This window comes from Lemur catta, chromosome 1 (genome assembly GCF_020740605.2).
Source record: "Lemur catta isolate mLemCat1 chromosome 1, mLemCat1.pri, whole genome shotgun sequence".
In the NCBI taxonomy this organism is placed as follows: Eukaryota; Metazoa; Chordata; class Mammalia; order Primates; family Lemuridae; genus Lemur; species Lemur catta.
Genome location: NC_059128.1, coordinates 211,623,364 through 211,641,121, shown reverse-complemented (window position 1 = coordinate 211,641,121; position 17,758 = coordinate 211,623,364). Strand labels below are relative to the sequence as shown.

The window sequence follows — 17,758 nt, the reverse complement described above, 5'->3', positions numbered from 1 at the left end:
AATGATAGGGCTGTAAGATATAACCCTCTGGAAACCCCACAGACAGCCTCTCGGTTCTCACAGTGTCTCCTCTCCTCCAGGAGCCGTGGTCATCGTCAGTGGCTGGGGGAAGCAGTTCTTGCAAAGGTTCCCAGAGACCCTGATGGAGGTGACATTCATTTTATACCCTACAGACAGTGACACCTGCATTTGGGCCTTCCTTCTCCACATTGCCCCCTTAGAGATCTGGAGGCTTAGGCAGGGGGTTGTTAAGAGAGATGCTGGGGGCCCAGACTTACCTCCAAAGTTCAGTGGGACTTTGAACCCCAGAAAGCTTGATTTGTTTGTTCTACACGTCATGGGCTCTAGTCTCTAAACACTGTTCAGTGTTCCTTATAGCTTATTAAATGCTCAGCTTATGGAAATTCTCCAAGAAAACAGCAGGTTTAGGTACCTGAAAGGGTCATAATCCACCTATATACCATGAGGACTATATAGCAAATTAGCCAAGAATGAGCCAGGCTCTCGAGAACTGCAGTCCTTGCAGTGATGAACTTGACTGCCACATTCAGAAGTTCACATTCCTATCATTTCAGAGAAGAACACCGAACTAGGAATAGGAGTCATGGCTCCAAGTCCTCACGCCTACTAACTTAGTGGGTGATCTGAAACAGGTCATTTTGCCTCTCCAGACCACAGGATACTATTTCAAACTACAAAGTTCATGGCAACGCTAGATGTCTGCTAAGAGCTGCCTGGCACTGACATCACCAGGTTCTATGACTAACAACCCTTCATTCATTAACTCCCAGGAGTTGATTTGGTGCCTCCTGTGTGCTAGGCACAGTACTAGCTACTAGCTGTGCTGGGAGGTAAAAGGCCAGATCTGGTCCCTGGCCCCCTTGGGCTTACAGTCAAATGGGATGGACGGAAAATAGTTATGTATGGATAAAGGCGATGACGGAGAAGTGTGGCATGCTCCAGAACATATAGCATGGGACCTGGCCTCATCGTGGGGGTTCAGGAGGGCTTCCCAAAGGAAGTGACACTTGAAATTATACTTGAATGATGACTAAAGGTTAATGGGGTACTCGATGTTTGCTGAGGACATGTCATCATGACCACGTTCCCCTGGCTTCCTCTTTCCACATATCCAGGGAAGGCCACAGTCCAAGAGGGATCTGAATGGACTCTGGCTACCTCCTAGCAAGGGAACAAGAGTTACATGTTTAGGGAATATGGCCCATTCAGTTTGGGATTTGGGTGAATGAGACTCACATGTTTCCCCTTTTTATTCTAGATATTTGCTCTAACATTTACCCCCATGTTGAATCAAGGACAATAATAATCACAATGCCTTAGTTTTATATGCATCAATTTACTGCCTCAATTATAAAAAAATCTTTCCTGAGTACCTTCTATGTTCTAAGCAATGTAAGAGAGAAATGGACAAGACTCAGACCCAGTGTCTAGAAGCTCATCTTGTAGTGAGGGAAATAATATAAGTAAGTGCTTGCTGCAAAGCAAACAGTGACAACACCTAAAGTACCTAATATTTATAGTGTTTGTAGTTTACAAAGCACTTGTTCATGCATTTCCTCTTTGTACAGTGATTAATGATTAGCATGTGATTATTTTGTCAAATACTGTGCTTCCATTTTTCAGATGAAATGCATCTGAAAAATGCATCTCCTAGGCAAGAATTATTACATCCATTTTACAGATAAGAGAGCTGAGGCCCAGAGAGGGAAAGTTACTTGCCCGATTTCACTCAGCTGAGTCTTAACAGCTGAAACTGCACCAGAACATGGGTCTCCTGATTCTTTGTCCAGTTGTTCCCTCACCTGTACCATAGGGTAGTTTCCAAAACCAAGTCTCAGGTAGACCCAGGCCCAGACAGGTAAGGGGTGGGGAGGAGCCAGCTCCAGGGATGTCAGGACAGCAGGGGCTCCTGAGCCAGGATGGAACCAATAACAGCCTTGTGTTCCAGATTGAAATCCCTATTGTTGACCACCACACCTGCCAGGAGGCCTATGCCCCACTGAAGAGAAAAGTGACCAGGGACATGATCTGCGCTGGGGAGAAGGAAGGTGGGTTAAGAAGCTGGCATACAATAGGGACACTGCCAGCCAGGGAGGAGTGGAAACCTCCCAGCTGGGTGGGTGCTGGCATGTGGGGGGCCGGGGCGGAGGGCCCGATAGGTGATGGGGGAGGGATTCCCTTGAAGAAGATGCATCAGAGAAAAGAATTCTAAGGCATGTCCATCATTGCCCTTTCAAGCCCAATGCTTCCTGTGTGAAACAGAGGGGCCTGAACTAGCACTTTCTAAAATCCCTGTGAGCACCTAGGAAGCCCACCTAGCGCTGCGTGGAGCCCAGGTTTGGGTCAAACGGTCTGCTGCGCCCTCTAGTGCCCAATTCTCTGAACAACAAGTTAGACGTGCAAGAAGGCTGGGGAAGGGACATTTTACTACACTCTGCATCTCTTTTTTATCTAGGGGGGAAAGATGCCTGCTCGGGCGACTCTGGAGGCCCCATGGTGACCCTGGATAGAGAAAGAGGCCAGTGGTACCTGGTGGGCACGGTGTCCTGGGGCGTGGACTGTGGGAAGAAGGACCGCTATGGAGTGTACTCCTACGTGCACCACCACAAGGGCTGGATCCAGGATGTCATGAGAGTGAGGAACTGAATTCCATTCCTCAGCCCGGGCACCACCTGCGGGTCAGTCAGCAGCAGAGAATAATTATCTGATGCAAGCGGCCGTCCCTCCTCTGCCCCTCGTCCTTCACCTCCCTAATTCAGCCCACCCATTACTGGGCAATAGAGGGGCATCCCCGCCCCCATTCACTCTCTTTAAGGAGGCAGAGCAGCAGAGTGGTCAGAACAGAGTCAACTCTGGGCTCTATCACCAGCTTTGCAGTGCTGGGCTTGCGACTTCACCTCTTGGAACCTCAGTTTCTTCATCCATAAGATGGAAATGGCATATGCTACCTACCTCATAAAAGTCTGATGAGGATGAAATTAATTAATAGATGTGCAGCACTTAACACAGTGCATAGCATAAACTAAGTGTTCAATAAATGTGGTGTAGCAAAAAATCAATGTGTCTACCAGGCAGACCAAGTTCTCTTACAAACTCCTGGCTGGGTTTTAGAGCTGATTAGGCACACACCTCAACCTTGACCAGCTCCTTCATCTGCCCCCAAATGCTCTATGCTACTTGCCATCATGCAACTTTCCCAACTCCAATCCGCATCCTCCTGTCATGAAGAAGTGAAACAGACAAGGTTCTTAGTCATATGGCATGTCCCTTAGCAACATACTTATGAACATGGGCTAGATACCAAATTGGGAGAGTGCCTCCTGAGAGAATCAGGGGCAGAGGAGCCTGGGAATGTTGGATTGGGAAGGCAGACACCTGGTTCTGCAGCTGGCTCTGCCCCCAGCTCCCCGTGTTACCCTCTGCAAATCCTTTCCCCTCATCTGAAAGGGCCTCCCAGCTCTGACAATCTAGGATCACATGAAGCCATTTTCTTCCCTGATGAGTTAAAGCCAATGCAACCCAAAGGTAAAAATTACATTAGGTTCCAAAGGGCTTTGATAGAGACAAGATACTACTGTTGCTCCTGCAACACCCACCCCCATCCACCATATGCTGGTTCCCAAAGACACGGCCCAGGCAAAGTGCTGGCCAAGGGATCTTTCCTTACTACTAAGCAGAGCATTCACTCTGGTCCCTAGCCTTCTTCCCTTCCTGGGAACCTGGGCTGCACAGGGTGGACCCTAACAAGCTAGAGCTCAGGCCCCTACACTCTCCCTCCCTACATCCACAGCTGACCCCAAGCAGCCATTTCCCCTGACTCCTCACCCCTGTGCCTCACCCTGAACTCCCTAGCCCTGCAAGGTCATAAATGTTTCCCAAGCAGAATGCCTCCCCTCATCCTCTCTAAGGAAGCTTCTATAGGCCTTATCCCCTCCAGAGTGTCAAGATATAAGCCCTTCAAGGGATCAGAGGGGCTGATCTCAAGTTCCTGTCTTCTGTTCTATCAAACTGGTCTTCGTGGGGGATTTTAGCTCTTGACCGTATGCAGCTGCTGGAGTCATTCCGGGTCTCTTGCTGAAAGAGGAAGATAATGAAGAATGAGAATTTATGGGCATTAGGCCCTAGGCTGAACACTCAGGGACAGCAATTTACAGCCTGCCTCTAGTACTGTGAGGAAGTTGTCCTACCTCTCTGTGCCCTGCTATTGATTCTATAAAGAAAAAATGGCAATGGAACTCAACTCTATCAGACACTCACTAGTCAAGCAACCTGGAGCTCTATTTTAAATACCAAAGAATTATGATGCAAAGTTTTGGAATTGCCCCAAGGAATTCAAGATACCATACTATTTCACAGTACTGCCATGTCCCAGGCTGTGCGGGCTGCTACGGGGGCTACCGGATGAGGAGAGTACCATTTGTGCCTTCTGGGAGCTCCTAGTGGGAGATACGACTCATACATAAGTGACTACTGTGCAATAGAATGAACCCCAGCAAGTGCTATTTTTCGGAGAGGCATGGAGGCAGAAGAAAGTCCATTCTGGTACAGAGGTATGGGGGAGCCTTTTGGAGGAGATGGTGCTGGAGCAGAGCATTAAGCAGGGTGGGCATTCCTACAGGTAAGACAGAGGGAGGCCTTCCAGATGGAGGGAGAACAAGAGTCAATGTCCACTCGAGCTTTCCTTGGATTATGCCAGTTCCTCTCACAAAAACTACGTGTGCGGTAGACCAGTGTTCTGGGATCAGAACCAACATCTAAAAGAGCCCTTCTCCTTACAGTTAGAATACTAAATGGGATTTGACACAGCTTCAGGATTTGTGTATGGATAATGACTTCTGGCTGGACCCAGTTTATTCTGTTTATTTCCCCAATTGCAACTTCATCTTTATCCTGAGAAAATGTCTCAATGGGCCATGAAACTTAGGCTTCCCTGTCATTCTACAAACATTAGATGTTCCAGCTCTTGCACTGCTGCTCAGGTCCAAGAAGCCCAAATTTCTCATAGAGCCACAGAAGCAGAGGGTTGGCATATCTGATAGAACCACCTTGTCTAGCTCCACGACCTCATTCTTAAGCATTTCTAGTGATGAGAAATTCACTACCTCCAAATGCAGGCCATACCAACTTTAAAATGTGCTGCCTCTTAAAAAGGTCTGTCTTCTATGCAACCAAAATCCACCTCCCTAGAATGCAGTTTGTATAACTAAAGCTACGATTTCATACCGTGATGCTATTATTAGCAATAACAATCATGCCCAGATTTTATTAGCAACCGAAGCTGTTGTTCTTATGGGAAACTACACATTTGTTCCCGTAAACATCTGCATTGAGTCAAAGCTCCCTGTTTGGCTTTTATGTTTTTCACGCATTGATTCTGGTGAGTTGTTTTCATTTATCAACATTTTGCTGTATTCGATTAGGATCACTGTACCATGAAGAGAGAGAGAAAGAGACTATGAAGGGAAGATTGTATTATAGATAAAAAGCATGTCTTGGGTTTTTCAGGTCAGTTCTGTTTAAATACCCCATTCTATTGTTCCTGTAAATTATTAAAATGTCCCAGAATGTCAATGTTTCAGCATCTAAATTACATTTATTGAATGCCACCCATACCCAGAATAGAAAAAACAATTTTGAATCATATGTTCAATGCTTGGTTCAGAAAATATGGCACCATGCCTATGAATAGTCTGTTCTGGATTGAATATATATTTTCCTTCTTCCATGAGTTAATCTCATTCACTGGGGGCAGGAATCGAAGAAGTACCACCACCAAGAAGTTCTTCAAGCGAGAAGTAGGCAAGAGTCAGGGAAGGGAAATCTAGACCCCTCATATGACAGAACTGGTAGCCAATCTTGGTCTACAGTGAGCCTTGAAATCAAGAGACTTAGGTTTCAGGGCAGCATAGGCTGACCCCTTATCCATGTAGTTTTCTCATCTGTAAACTGGCAGAATAATCTTTGCCCTACCCCTGTCTGAGGTTGTTGAATCTGATGAATTAACTGATGGGAAAGAACTTGGGAAACTATAAACTTAGCTCAACTATAAACTTAGCTCAAATATAAAAAGTTCTATAGTAAATAATAATCACTCACATTTTTGAGCATTTCCTATCCAGCTGAGACTATACTAAGCTCTCACACACATTCTCTAATTTAACCTTCACAACAACTTGTGATGAAAGTACTATTCTTATCACCATTTTATAGGTGAGAAAACTGAAGCACAGTGAGTTTAAAAATGTGGCCCAACCTAGAAGCACCAACACCAACACAGCTAGTACTCAGATCTTGGTTTTTAATATCATTCCCCAATAAAAGTAATGAGGGCTTTTTTAGAAATGGCTAATTCTAAGACTGGGGCAGGAAATATACAAGTTGAGCCTGGAGTGTCTTGTAGTGCCAGAAAGTTAGGAAATGCTCAGAGAATCCATAATGGTGAGGATACATGAAAGGGACACAGGAGCCAATTGTGTCCAATGGCCAAAGCTGGGATTTTAAGCAACAACAATTAAAAAAAAAAAAGTAGTATTGGGTAATAACCCAAAGTAGAAAATAAATAAATACCCAACAGTACATACATATATGAATAAGTTATTGAGCAAATAAATAAACTGGGAGAATAGACAAATCTCCCACAGAAAAGAATGTCAAATAGTTTATGTAAATACTCTGCCCTCAAGAGATTGAGCGTAATTCCTCATTCCTTAAGTGTTGGCAGCAATTAGTGACTTAAGAGGATAGTATGGGCCGGGCACAGTGGTTCACGCCTATAATCCTAGCTCTCTAGGAGGCCGAGGCGGGTGGATCAGTTGAGCTCAGGAGTTTGAGACCAGCCTGAGCAAGAGTGAGACCCTGTCTCTACTAAAAATAGAAAGAAATTATATGGACAACTAAAAATATATATAGAAAAAATTAGCCAGGCATGGTGGCACATGCCCGTAGTCCCAGCTACTCAGGAGGCTGAGGCAGGAGGATCACTTAAGCCCAAGAGTTTGAGGTTGCTGTGAGCAAGGCTGATGCCACAGCACTCTAGCCTGGGCAACAGAGTGAGACTCTGTCTCAAAAAAATAAAATAAAATAAAATAAAAAATCAAGAGGATAGTATGGGGGTGGGAGCAGTAACTCTGCAGCGGGGAAACCTGATAAACACTACCCCAGCCAGGTAACCAAGGTAATATTAATATTGACAAGTCATATTGATAGTATGTGACCTTGATATGCTACGATAAAAATGGCTCTGTACTCTTCCTCTCTAAATCCCATAACCCCAGGCTAATCTTGAGAAACACATTAGACAAATTCCAATTGAGGGACATTTTACAAAGTACCCGACCAATCCTCCTCAAAACTGTTAAGGTCATCAAAAACAAGGATAGTCTAAGAAACTGTAATAGCCTAAATAAGCCTATAATGGGTTGCATTGTGTCCCCCAAAAAGATATATTGAAGTCCTAATCCCCAGTATCTCCAAATATGACCTTATGTGGAAATAAAGTCATCACAGATGTAATTAGTTAAGAAGAGTCATACTAGAGTAGGGTGGGCTCTTAATTCTATATGACTGGTGTCCTTGTAAGAAGAGAAGAGATGCAGACACACGAGTGGGGAACACCACGTAATGATGAAGGCAGAGGTTGAAGCCCTGCAGCTGCAAGCCAAGAAAAGCTAACAATTGCCAACAAAGCGAGGAACAGGCAAGGAAAGATTCTCAAAGTTTCAGGGGGAGCACCTTGATTTCTAGCCTCCAGAACTGTGAAATACCAAATTTCTGTTGTTTTAAGCCACCCAGTTTGGGTGCTTTGTTATGGCAGCCCTAGGACACTACTACAGACTGTAGGAGGCAGGGTAATTAACGCGATGTGGCATCCTGGATGGGACCCTGGGACAGAAAAAGAACATTGGGCAGAAACCAAGAAAATCTGAATAAAGTGTGGACTTTAATAATAATATATTAATACCAATAATGATTTTAATATATTAATTGTGACACAAGCACCATACTAATGTAAAATGTTAATCACATGAGCAACTGAGGTAGGGTGTATTGAAACTTTCTCCACTATCCTCACAACTTTTTCTAAAACTATTCTAAAAATAAATGTGTCATTTTTAAAAATGTGACCCAAGATTTCTCAGCTACAAGATGGGGAAACAGGATTTGAAACCAGTTCTGATGGACTCTGGAGTCCAATCCCTGAACTACTACACCAGTGGTTCTCAAACTACACCACACACAGGAATTACCTGGGAAGTTTAAAGAAATACCGATGCCTGGGTCCCACCCCTCAGAGACTCAAATACAATCGGTCTGAAGTGAGGCCTGAGCAGTGAGGCTTTTAAAATACTCCCAGGCGATTCTAATGTGCATCCAGTTTGAGAGTCACTGTTCCAGGCTATCCTGCCAGTACGTAACCCCTGAGGAATAGTGGGAGTCTCCATTTCTCAAGCGTGGGTCTTTTGTTCACATCACTCAGCTGGTAAGGGACAGAAATGAAATGGGTGCCCTGGTGATGTAGCCCACAACCCAGAACTTTTTTGTGATTCTCCGTAGCAACACCATCACTAAGACATTTGCACTAGTGTTTTTCTAGAAAGAACAGTGCTCTTTTACTTTGCAGTAGTAAGCCAAAAAAGGGAAAAGTGTTCCAGGAACTGGGGAATAGCGTAAGACAAAGCCGGGATCTGAAAGAACATGGAATTTTTGGGAAAAACTGAGTGACATGCTGTCCCTGGAGAGACAGAAAGGTTGGGGGAAAGAACATCATACCGTTCAGGAAGATCTGTAAGTGTAAGGTCATGAGAAGCCTGATTGGTTTTGGGAATAGGGAGACATTAAGGTTTTTGAACCAAAGAGGGATGTGATCATCTTTCCCTTTCAAATGAGGCGTTAATGCAGAGTGAACTGAGGGAGACTAAGGCTGCAGAGCACCAGGAGAGAGACCCCATGGTCCTGAGGGAGGCGACCCAGCAGAGAGGGAGGAATCTGGGGCCCTGGGGACCTAGGGCTGGGCCTACAGAAGCCGCTGCTAACAGATTCCCAACATCTGCTAATACTTCAGAGTGAATTAGTAGAGAAATAGCGAGAAAAGAAGGCAGGAAGCAAAACCCAAAGGCAGGAATGGCTTTCCAGGTCCCTGATCTTTCTGTGACCTGCTGGCACCAGCGCTTGTTTCTAGAAAGGAAGCCCTGGGTTCTCTGAACTTGAGGGAAGGAGTCAAACAGGGTCTTTACAACAATTTCCTGCATCTGGTATGTGTTGGCCTTTTTTTTTCCCAAGAAGATAAGGAAAACATCATTTGGATGCAAAATACAGACTCCATTTCCAGCAACGAGCTTCTGATCACAGGGAAAAAGGGCCAGGACCATTTTGACACCTACACAGATCCCTCAGGCTCCAAGGGAGTCCCCTCAGAGGAATGGGCATTGGGACAAAGCATTGTTATGACAAGGGGAAGGTGTGCTGACACTGGACGGTGCCCAGGGCGAGCGTCTGAATCATGAGCAGACCAGTGTGGGTGAGAAAATGTCTCCCCACTGGCATCTGCCAGTCCCAGTGGAGACGTCTGCAAAGTGAGAGGTTATGATACCTCAATCCAAACCGACAGGCCAGCACCAACCAGAGCAAGCCTGGGGGCTTCAGGGGTACAGCGTAGACGCAGTCTAGGCAGAAGATGCTGACCGACTTTGAAAGCAAGGACTCTCATCACCCCTTGGGCTATTTGTCCTATAACATAATCCCATCTCCTGGGACCATCTGGTTTATTTAATCCCTGCCCATTAAACACTCACACACAGCTCAGGCCTGCCAGTGGGATCCCAGACAACAGAATCCTTCCTTTAAACTACTCCAGTAACATCTCCCTGTGGTCTGAGTTTGCATGTCCAATGCCCAAATCCATGTTGGCAGTCTAGGTCTCCCACTAAGTTTTTTTTTTATTTTAGTTCATTTTATAAGTATGAAATACTCCAAACACACTGGGAAAAAAATAGAGACAAAAATCCACCTCCTACTCAGACTTGATGAAACAACACATCCCATGCAAGAGACATCAGCAGGATTCCAACCCAAGGAGTAGTTGGTGCCATGAGAGAGAAGGTGCCTTGGGCCGGTAGAAAGAGCTCTGAAGCCCACAGTGAGGGAAGACTTGGGTTACAGTCCTCCTTCTGCTGCTTGGACTTTGAAAACTCAAGTGAATGCTGCTCTCTGTGCCTCAGTTTCCACAGTCTCCCTGTTGGTTTCTCCCTGTCTTTCCAACTTCTATATATGGAGAGCTCCAGGGCTCAGTCCTTGGGCCTCTTTTCTTTCCTTTCTACCCTCATTCCCTAAATAATCTCATCTAGTCTCATGAAATTTAATATCACCTGAATGCTAATGACTCTCCAATTTTATCTCTAGCTGGGGCCTCACCTCTGAACTTCAAGCATGAATATTCAGCTGCCACTTTGGCATTTTTCTTATTTAATGTCTAACAGAATATCTAACAAGCATCCCAAACTTGACATGTCCAAAACCGGCTCCTAATAGTGTCCCAAAATTTGTTCCTCATCTCAGAAAGTTGAAACTCCATTCTTCCAGTTATCCAGGCCAAAAATCCTGCACCTCATTGACTCCTATCTTTCTCTCATAACACACATTTGAGTCATGAGCAAATCCTCTCGGCTCCACCTTTAAAATATATCCAGACTCAACAGCAGTTGCTACCACCACTATCGCCTCTCGCCTGGATTACTACAGGAGGCTCCTAGGTAATGTTTTCTCTTTCACTCTTGTCCCTCTGTGGTCTATTATCAACATGGCAACAGTAAATTGGGTAACATCACCCTATTGCTCAACCCCTCCAGTAGCTTCCTGTCTAATTCAGATTAAAAACCAACATCCTGACAATGACCTATGGTTTGTATGCTCTGATCCCCATTGTCACCTGGCTCTACTGCACTCCAGCCACACGCGCCACCTCACGGTTGAACATCCCAGGCTGTTCCCCTCAGGGCCTTTGCACATGCCATTCCCCTTCCTCAGTTCCTTCATCTTTTATTTCAAATGTCACCTTCTTAGTGAGCCCTTCCCTAGCTACCCAATCTAAAATTGAGCTCCATCCCCTGCCCTTCCTATCCCGCTTGTCTACTTCATTGTTCTCCTTAGTACTTAACACTATCTAATTTTTCACACATCTTACTCACATTGCATTTTGTCAAGCTCCTCTGCTATCCACAATAACAGCGATTTAGTGGCTTTGCTCTCTGCTAAGTTCCCAAGTACCTAGAACACTGCCTGGCACATAACACGCATTCAATTAACATTTGTTGAATGAATGATTTTGAAAATAGGGAATATTTCATTACATTCTCAAGATATCACTATGATCCTATTAAGACAGGAATGAAGAATTATTGGGCTTGTTTTAAAAGTGAGGGGATAAATAAAACACAGCCTGAAATTTCATCACTACCACCCAAATCCTTGTGTAAGGTAACACCTCTCAAGGTAACTGCCTTTTAAAGCTTGAATACCTTTAGAGGAAAGTCAGAGAGTAAGACGTATGAAAGTTTGCTTCCAGATAGGAATGAAAATGAAGATGTTATGAATGTTTCAGATAAGAGGATCAAACTCCAAACCTCCCTAGGCAGACTGAAATGCTGGGGTAACAACTAAATGGCCTGTTGGGAGGGTCAAGGTAAGGGTACCACCTTAAATGCCCAAAATCAAATAGTGCTCAGCAGCAGTTTGTGAGCAAGGTCAAAGCTGGCAGGGACCCTTCAGATCACCTTACCTCCCTGTTTTACAAATAGGGAAACTGAGGCCTAGAGGTGGGTAAAACTTAAGTCACAACAAGGTCAGCCACCTAGATTATAGTTAAACCAGGGCTGAAACCCATTTTCCCTGACTCCCAGGCCAGTGAGCTTTCTAATGCCACAGACACTCATCCACCACACTTACAAGGCCCTGTCACAAAGGAGTCATACAACAGGCGGATTTCATTTCCCTGATGCATGTGGCAGTACCCAAGTAATGCCAAAAATGACTCCAAAGGAAATTCCTTAGCTGAGAGCCCTACAGAGAATCAGAACGGGAGTTGGAAAAGAACTAAATTCCTGCCGGGTATTCCAGGCAATGGGAATGGAGCCCAGAAATCACTGGTGTTTTCTGTTTGATTTTTAAAATAGCTATCTTTGAAGAACGAAGAGTGACCACCATGCTTCTGGAAAAATGAAGTCATTGCTTTGAAATAAGCATGAGGGGAAGAAAAGAAATGACTGTATATTAATATATTAAAACAAACCACCCTTAAATCTTGGGCTATGAATTTAATCCTTGACTTCTATTTTGTTTCCTAAAGCCTTTACCAACAGAGCTTTGCTGAAATCACAAAGAGAAATTTTAGACTTAAAGGGGAAGCTGAAAATTAAAAGGGAAACAAGAAGAAAAACAGCATATGCGTTTAGTGAGCATGTGCTCCATAGCAGGCATTGTCACAGGTGGTATAATATCATATTTATTCCTTACAATCACCCTCCAAGGCAGGCAGTACTATTCCCATCCTGATGAGGAGGAAAATGAGGCTCAAAGAGCTCAAGTAACCTGCCTAAGGCCACAGAGCTGGTAAGTAGCAGAGCCAAGACTCAGTGTTTCCTGTCCCCAAATTTCATGATCTTCTATTACTCTATACTGTACAATACTGGTCAAGTTCCCTAATTTCTCTAGGCTTCAGTTCCTCGTCTATAAAATAAGGGCCCTCTATCAAGGCATCTCTAACTTTTCTCATAGTTCCAAGAGTCTATGACCTTCCTACATTAGGAATTTTCCTTAGCTGGCAGTCCTCTTGGTTCTCAGGGCTCCTGACCCCCAGGAAGAATTCTCCCACTGGACTGGTCTTCTATCCTGATGGGTTTGAGGGAAGTAATCAAGGCAGCACTTTTTGCTGACCCTGCATTAAGGATTCCAGCCTCTGGAACCACAATTCAATGCCTGTAGATCCCTTCCTGGTTTGGACATCAAGACTAGTGTATAGAAGCTCCAGTGCGAGAGGCCGGGGATTCTGGAATGTCCCCAAGGAGTTTATTTATAACACAGGGTACATCTAAAAAGTTCATCATGTGGCATGTGACAAAGAAAGAGCCGTCCCAGAGAAGTCGTCGCCAAGACAGGGGCTAAGCCTATGAACAAGTCTGAAATTCCCCATTTGTAGCAAATATAAGGGATGATAAGGGAGACAAGTGAGGCCTTCTTAGACTGCAGACATCTTCCTAGCAGAGCAGGAAGAGTGGTGGGAAAGAGTTCTAGGTGAAAACTAGGAGAGGGTTGGACTCCTTGTTCTACTACTACCTGACAACGGGTCCTAGGGTAAGTCACTACCACACTCAGGTCATACTTCGTTGTCTGCAAAATAAAGCGATCAGGTTTCTAACGGTTCCTCCAACTCTAACATCCCACGACTCTGCAAATACTTGCTTCCCTGAATAGACTTTCGGAACCACAAAATCTTAGAGTTGGAAAGGGAGGCCATGAAAGGGGAAGCAGAGGGAGTTATACAAGTTCTTAGCCGAAGCATCAGTTCTATTCTTGAATGGACAAAATGGAGAGGAAATATTGTAGGCTGGAAGCTGAATGAATTGGAATAAGCCTGGCACAGAGAGAAGAGTAACAGATGGAACCGCGTGTGTGAAGTGTCGTTATGGCCCTGTGTGGAGGCTGGGTGCAGGAAGGCAGCAACAGGGAGAGCAGTTGAGTCCATCGTAGTAAAATGGCAGATTAGGAAGATCCGAGCCTGTGTTCCCCCACAGAAACATCAGAAAACAACCAGAAACTGTCTGAATTAAAAAAAAAAAAACCCTATAGGAGCTCTAGAAAACAGTCAAAGGACAGCAACCAAGCAAATGCCTAGTCAAGAAAAAGCCACATTCAAAACAGTAAGAAATTTCATGGTGTTTTTACCCACTCTTAACCCACCCTTTTTCTTGGGTAGCACAGTCCTGATCAGGAAGGGGCAGCACCCCAGTGGCCAGTTTCCTCCCTCAAAGCAGAAGGAGCAGAGCAGGCCTTATTTGTAATGTACTAACCTGTCTGGGGCTGCCTGAAGGACCGATCTCTGTCTCCCTAGGGCTACAGTCGGGGGGTTCCCCTCTGGAAAGCTGCTGAGAGACTACAGACCCACAGATGCCTGGAGCAAGACATTATAGGTGGACACATATTGTGGACTGTCTACGACACAGAGGAGAAGCTGGGATGAGACTCTGGGAAATGAAGACATTTAAAAGCAGCCCTGTATACTGGGAAATAGAAAAAGTCACAGGCCCAGGCAAGATGCATGCTCTGAAAAGAGCCATAAAGACTTTAAGCTTCTACCTATAGCTGATCTCTTGTTACAGGGCATGCCCATCTAATAAGTGAAGCACTTCTCTGGCACAAAAGCCAGTCTGCAAGACAGGGAGAAGTGGCTGTTTCTTTAAATGCCCCATTTTTAACAACAACAAAAATTACCGAAAGAATCGAAAGCAGGGATTCAAACAGATATTTGTACATTAATGCCCATAGCAGCATTATTTACAATAGCCAAAAGGCAGAAACAACTAAATGTCTTTGGATGAATGAATAGAGTTTTAGATATTCTGTTACAAGCAACAAAAAAATGAACGAAGAGAGAAAATTAGTACCAAGGGGTAGGGTGTTTTTGATAACAAATATCTGAAAATATGGAAGTGGCTTTGGAACTGGGTAATGGGGCAGGGGCTGGAAGAATTTGGAGGAGCAGGCTAGAAAAAGCCTAGATTTTGGTAAGAACTTGGAAGACAAGATGACAAGGGTAAGTTTGGAACTCCTTAGAGATGGGTTAAGTGGTCATGACCAGAACGCTGATAGAAATATGAACAGTTCACTTTTCACAGATCTAGAAAAAATAATCCTAAACTTCATACAGAACCAAAAAAGAGCTTGAATGACCAAAGCAATCTTAAGCCAAAAGAACAAATCCGGAGGCATCATATTACCTGACTTGAAATTGTACTATAAGGTTATAGTAACTAAACTAGCCTGGTACTGGTATAAAGGTAAGCACATAGACCAATGGAACAGAATAGAGAACACAGAAATAAAACCACATAGCTATGACCAACTGATTTTTGACAAAGCAGACAAAAACATACACTGGGGAAAGGATGCCCTATTCAATGGTGCTGGGAAAATTGGATAGCCACATGCAGAAGAATGAAACAGAATCCCTATCTCTCACCATACCCCCAAATTATCTCAAAATGGATTAAAGACCTAAATGTAAGACCTGAAACCATAAAAATTCTGGAAGAAACTATAGGAAAAAATCTTATAGACACCTGCCTAGGCAAAGAGTTTATGACTAAGACCCCTAAAGGCAAATACAACAATGAAAATAAATAAATAGGACTTAATTAAGTTAAAAAGTTTCTGCACAGCAAAGGAAATGATCAACAGAGTATATAGACAACCTAAAGAATGGGAGAAAATATCCTCAAACTATACATTCAACAAAGGGCTAATATCCTGTATCTACAAAGAACTCAAACAAATCAGCAACAAAAAAAAAATAGCCCCATTAAAAAGTGGGCAAAAGACATGAACAAAGTTTTTTCAGAAGAAGATATAAAAATGGTCAATAGACATGAAAAAATGCTCAAGATCACTAATCATCAGGTAAATGCAAATTAAAACCACAATGAGATACTGTCTTACCCATATTGAAATGGCCATTATTAAAAAATCACCCATGTTGGCATGGATACAGTAAAAAAGAAACACTTATACACTGTTGTGGGACTGTAAATTAGTACAACCTCTATGGAAAACAGTATGGAGATTCCTCAAAGACCTAAAAGTAGATCTACCATTCAATCCAGCAATCCTAGTACTGGGTATCTACCCAAAGGAAAAGAAGTCACTATATCAAAAAGACAGCCATACCCAAATGTTTATCACAGCACAACTCACAATTGCGAAGATGTGGAATCAACCTAAGTGCCTGTTAATTGATGAGTGAATAAAGAAAATGTGGTGTACACACACACACACACACACACACACACACACACACACACACACACACAATGAAGTATTACTCAGTCATAAAAAGGAATGAAATAATGTCATTTGCAGCAACTTGGATGGACTTGGAGAACACTATCCTAGGTGAAGTATTTCAGGAACGGAACAACAAATACCACATGTTCTCACTAATAAGTGAGAGCTAAACGATGGGCACACATGGTCATAAAGTGGTGTAAAGGGCATCAGAAACTACGAAGGGGAGAGGGTGGAAAGTGGTGAGGGATAAAAACTTACCTGTCGGGTATAAGGTACACTATTCTGGTGACAGGCACACTTAAAAGCCCTGACTTCAGCTTTATACAATTCAACAATAGAAAGTAAATACACAGGCAGTATTCTTTTGTATTTCTTCCATTGAAAATTTAACACTGTCAAGGACAGCTATTCAAAATCATCACAGATTCCCATCCTATTTCCATTGAGCTGACTTCTCCTCACCTCTAGCAAGTTCTCAAGCTCATTAGGCAAACAAACATATCAATCAAGCAGGTGCCTTGAAAATTGCTTAGTATTTCACTATAGGCTCCCATTTTGTTTCTGGATTCACTTCTTTGCTTTCTGATTCTTGAATATTTTTTCAAATACTAGTTCTCTGCCAACTAAGAAATGAGGGTTACATTTGTTCCAAGTTTTCCTTTAATCATGACTCCCAGCAATTAATAACTAAATTCAGCTCCCTGAATTTGGGATTTGATGCCCAAAATTCTGTACAGTGGACTTTAAAATGAGATATTGGTTCATCCATAGGGAATGTGTCTTTCTCAAAAACAAGTATATTAAAAAAAAAAGTATATAATTTTGTAGCTACAGATTATAGTACCAATAATTTGATTATTATTCTCTTTGTTATGGAGATGTGTTTTATTTAAGCTCTAAAATTATTACATCCTAAAACTTCAATTTTTGTTTCAATTTGGTTCCTTCTATACAATGTTGTGAGTATTAAAGCTAAGGGGGAGCAGGGCATGAGACCCTAAAATAAAAGAAAAATTTGACTTAAAAAATGTAACAGGAACACTTGTACTCCCTAATATTTTGAAATAAAAATCATTAAAAAAAAGAAATATGGACAGTAAAGGTCATTCTGATGAGGTCTCAGATGGAACTGAGGAACAAGGTATTAGAAACTGGAGTAAAGGCCATCCTTGTTATGAATTGGCAAAGAACTGGCTGAAATGTGTCCATGCCCAAGGGCTTTGTGGAAGGCCAAACTTGAGAGTAATGAACTAGGGTATTTAGCAGAAGAACTTTTTAAGCAAAATATAGAAGAAGCCACTTGGTTACCTTGGGCAGCTTACAGTGAGATTCAGGAGAAAAGAAATAATTTAAAAACCAAATGTATAATGAAAAGGGAAGGAGAGTGGAAAGATTTGGAAAATTCTCAGCCTGGCATGTAAAGAGTGAAAAATTATGTTCAGGAAAGGAAACCAGGGTATGGCCCAGAGACCTCTTGCTAAAGAGATTAGCACAACTAGAAGGAAGCCAGGTGCTATTCCTCAAGACAATGGAAGAAAGACCACAGAGACATTCATAAGAGGCTGCCCCTCCCATCACAGGCCCAATGGCCTAGGAAGGCAGAATGGGTTCAGGGAACAGTCCTGGAACACTCCCCATGGGCTTGTTGTTTGGAGCCACCTCAGGACTGTACTCCCTGCATGCT

At 43.4% G+C, this 17,758-nt stretch overlaps 1 protein-coding gene across 1 annotated transcript in view; it reads left to right on the top strand.

Annotated features, from left to right (window-relative positions):
- The window catches only part of MASP1 (MBL associated serine protease 1), a 67,139-nt gene extending 61,574 nt beyond the window's left edge, over positions 1-5,565 (top strand). The window contains exons 15-17 of the mRNA XM_045539895.1: positions 81-148; positions 1,970-2,069; positions 2,477-5,565. Coding sequence (XP_045395851.1) covers positions 81-148; positions 1,970-2,069; positions 2,477-2,667 — 359 coding nt within the window. The 3' untranslated portion in view covers positions 2,668-5,565. The remainder of the gene's footprint in view (positions 1-80; positions 149-1,969; positions 2,070-2,476) is intronic.
- Positions 5,566-17,758: the final 12,193 nt, after the last annotated feature.